We start from the raw sequence: 3240 nt of genomic DNA on the forward strand, positions 1-3240 counted from the left end.
CATTCCTGCAAACCTTCAGACAGAGATGATGCATTACAAGCAGGGACTTTTTGGGGATCTTCTCCTGCTCCTCTGTACTGTGGAGCTGTGGCCAAGGAAAAGTGCATTCTTTCCTGGCTTCTTCCTCTTTGGGAAGTCCTTGATGTGTGTTTGGAAAAATCATACAGTCCTAGACTCATAAAATATCTTGAGTTGAAAAGGATTCACAAGAATCATCGAAGTCCAACTCCTGGCCTTGCACAGGAGACCCCAAAAATCCCACCATGTGCCTGAGAGGGTTGTCCAAACACACCTTGAGCTCTGTCAGGCTTGGTGCTGTGACAACAGATGGGTGATTATTTAAGTCATTAACCATTAACTTTCCAGTCTCTTGCCTGGTCCTTTGGAACTTTTGCTGTTGGGTTCAAAGGAGACAGAAGTTCACCCTTAGGACCTAGAAGCAGGACTGTTAAAAGGCCCTACAGTTAGAAATACAAGTTATGAATTTGTGAATAATACTAATTTCATTGTCCAAAGTGCTGAATCCTCTTGAGTTGTTATAAATTGCAAACTAGAAAGGAAGGAGTTAAATGGATTTTTAAGGAATTGAAGGGTAGTGAAAACAACAGATTTTCTTTTGTTTGGATGGAGTTTTTGTTAGTTCTACAGTTGTTCTGGTCTCCCAGTGGCAGGGCTTTTGCAAAAAGTGAAAGAGCTCTTTTTCTTCTATGCATAAAAGATGCTTAATTTAATTTGCTGTCACCCATTAATGTGGCAAAAAGTGATGCACATTCTTACAAGTGCCTTCACCTCTCGCTTTGCATTCAGAAAAATTAAGGTGAATTGCCAGTGATAGGGATAGTAAGAATTTGGAGAAGAAAGTCATGTTTTTAGGTTTTATTCTTTTAAGTTTCCATGAAGTCATATAAAACAGAATGATTTTCATGCTTTTATTTAGCACTATTGTTCTTCTCCTGTTTAGTAATAACAGTAGGAAGCACACAAGGACTGGTTTCTTTTCAGTTTCCTGTGGTCCTCAGGAATGTGATCTTTTCCTACAAAAAGGCAGTGGAAAAGATTCCTGGCAGACATGTTTCTTTCAGTCTAACTCCTATGAATGTCCATGCATGCATCTGTTCTCCAGTGTGGTATATTTCACAACCCAGTTGTGGTTTTTGCCAGGGAACAAGGAACTGGTTATGTTTCCCTCTTAGGTCTTTTTGTTTAGTATACTGGTAGCAAGGCAGATTGTGTGGCTAAAATATTTACATGGATCTGCACATAAAAATTTCTTCACCAAAGAGATTGTAAAGCATTGGAACAGGCTGCCCAGGGCAGTGGTGGAGTCACCATCCCTGGGAATATTTCAGAACGTGTAGGTGTGGTACTTGGGGACATGGTTTAGTGGTGGGCTTGGCAGTGCTGGGTTAACAGTTGGACTTGATGATCTTAAGGGTTTCTTCCAACCTGAAGGGCTCTATGATTTCACTTCCTTTGGAGTAGTCTCAATAGGGATGCAGCAAGCCCTTAAAATGAGATTTCCTTTTTAAAGAGTGGGTTTATTGCTGAATTGAGAACTCTGGGAACTGGTCATGGTGTGCAGAACAAACTAAAAAAAACCCAAAAAAACAACCACAAAACCAAAAAAAACTAAGCAGGGAAAGCTTTTCCTCCATTGCTTCACTGGTGTGGTTTGGACTGATCATCTGAAACAATGGCTATAGGTCAGGTTTTTGGGCCATTCAGTTTTTGGCTGCCCTACTGAAAGGCTGTTCCTGACAATGGCTGTTGTAGTGTGGGCATCTCTAAGCCCTGAAAGGTTAACAGTAATCTGTTCTGCTCTATATTTATTCTGCTGTGTAAACTGGTGTGTTTGATACCTCAGTAATTCATTACAGCAGTGCAAAGGATGTGCACTTTAATTGCTTTTTGCCCAAGACCTGTCCAAGAAGTGGCAGCTTTTTATTCCACATTCTGTTAACTTTGATTTCCTAGTTTCTGAACCTATCCTTATTTTAAACTTGTACTATTTGATCTTGGCAATGGAAGAAACAAATAGTTTCAGCTGTTTTTCTATTCACGGCTTTTCTTTTTTATCCCGTGGGTTTTTGGTTTTTTCCAAGTTTTAAGTGTGAAGAATTTTAAAACTTTGAAAATGAATGGCTCATTGTGGATTAAAAAAAGTAGACAGCGAATAATAATTTTCTGATCCTTTTTTACTGACCATGGAGGAATTACTTATTTCTGCTTTTGTTGACATAAAATCAAGCTTACCTACAGGGTTGCATCATTAGATGCTTTCAGCATTAGTTTCTTATTAATCAAAGTATCAGGTTACCACTTCTTGGTGTTGAAAAGGAAGTGGTCATACTTAGGAGAAGCACCAGATTAATTATTTGTTTGTTTTTATGTTTACAAAAATATGAAAAAAATATAAATATCAGATTTCTATCAGACATAGGACAATCTTAAAGGATATAGACAGAAATATAAGTTTTAAAATAATATCTGGAAGAGTGTAAAAAAATTCAAGATGTTGTGATTTATAACGATTGGTCAGGCAGGACAAGTGTAAAAGGGGTGTAGGAAGGAAACATACAATCAGATGTACTCCAGGGAAACAGTAATTCTTATAGGTCCCTTCCAACTTGAGAACTTGGCAAACACACAGATTTTTTTGTTTGCTTTTAATTCATTTTAAGATTGAGCTACTTATGTAGAAAAAGAATCTTATGGCTAAATCTATGGATACTTGAGCCTGGACTCAAGTCTCCTGCCATGATGTGTCCTAGTGAAGCTTAGAAGTTGGAGTGTTATCTTTCTGTTATTGGGACACACAAAGAGGCACCTCCAGGGCTGCCCTGTGGAGTGGTAAAAGCTGAAATGGAGTTGGTATGTAAAGTGATTATCCTGGAAGAGACCACCTCAGACTTTTAAACTCTGGTATCAGTTTTGTCAAGTCTCAGCTGCAAGAGCTGCTCAAAATATAACATTTACTCAAAACTTCGGTGTTCATAGTTTTCTTTTCAGCCATATTTTGTTTTCTACACCAGGTTCTGCTGAGGTGAGGGGAAATGCTGGCCTTTTGGATCAGTTGGCAGCTTTGAGGTGGGTGCAGCAGAACATCGCCAGCTTTGGGGGAGATCCCAGTCAGGTTTCCCTGGGAGCCGACCGCGGTGGGGCGGATGTCACCAGCATCCACCTGCTCACCGAGACAGCGGATAGGGACCTTTTCAGGAGAGCGCTGTTGATGGTAAGTTC

At 39.7% G+C, this 3240-nt stretch overlaps 1 protein-coding gene across 1 annotated transcript in view; it reads left to right on the top strand.

Moving 5' to 3' along the window:
- TG (thyroglobulin) overlaps nt 1–3240 on the top strand; it is a 148057-nt gene that overhangs the window by 78773 nt on the left and 66044 nt on the right. The window contains exon 38 of the mRNA XM_017739044.1: nt 3033–3232. Within this exon, the coding sequence (XP_017594533.1) occupies nt 3033–3232 (200 nt within the window). The remainder of the gene's footprint in view (nt 1–3032; nt 3233–3240) is intronic.

The sequence above is a fragment of the Corvus brachyrhynchos genome, unplaced genomic scaffold, assembly GCF_000691975.1.
Source record: "Corvus brachyrhynchos isolate BGI_N302 unplaced genomic scaffold, ASM69197v1 scaffold187, whole genome shotgun sequence".
Classification (NCBI taxonomy): Eukaryota; Metazoa; Chordata; class Aves; order Passeriformes; family Corvidae; genus Corvus; species Corvus brachyrhynchos.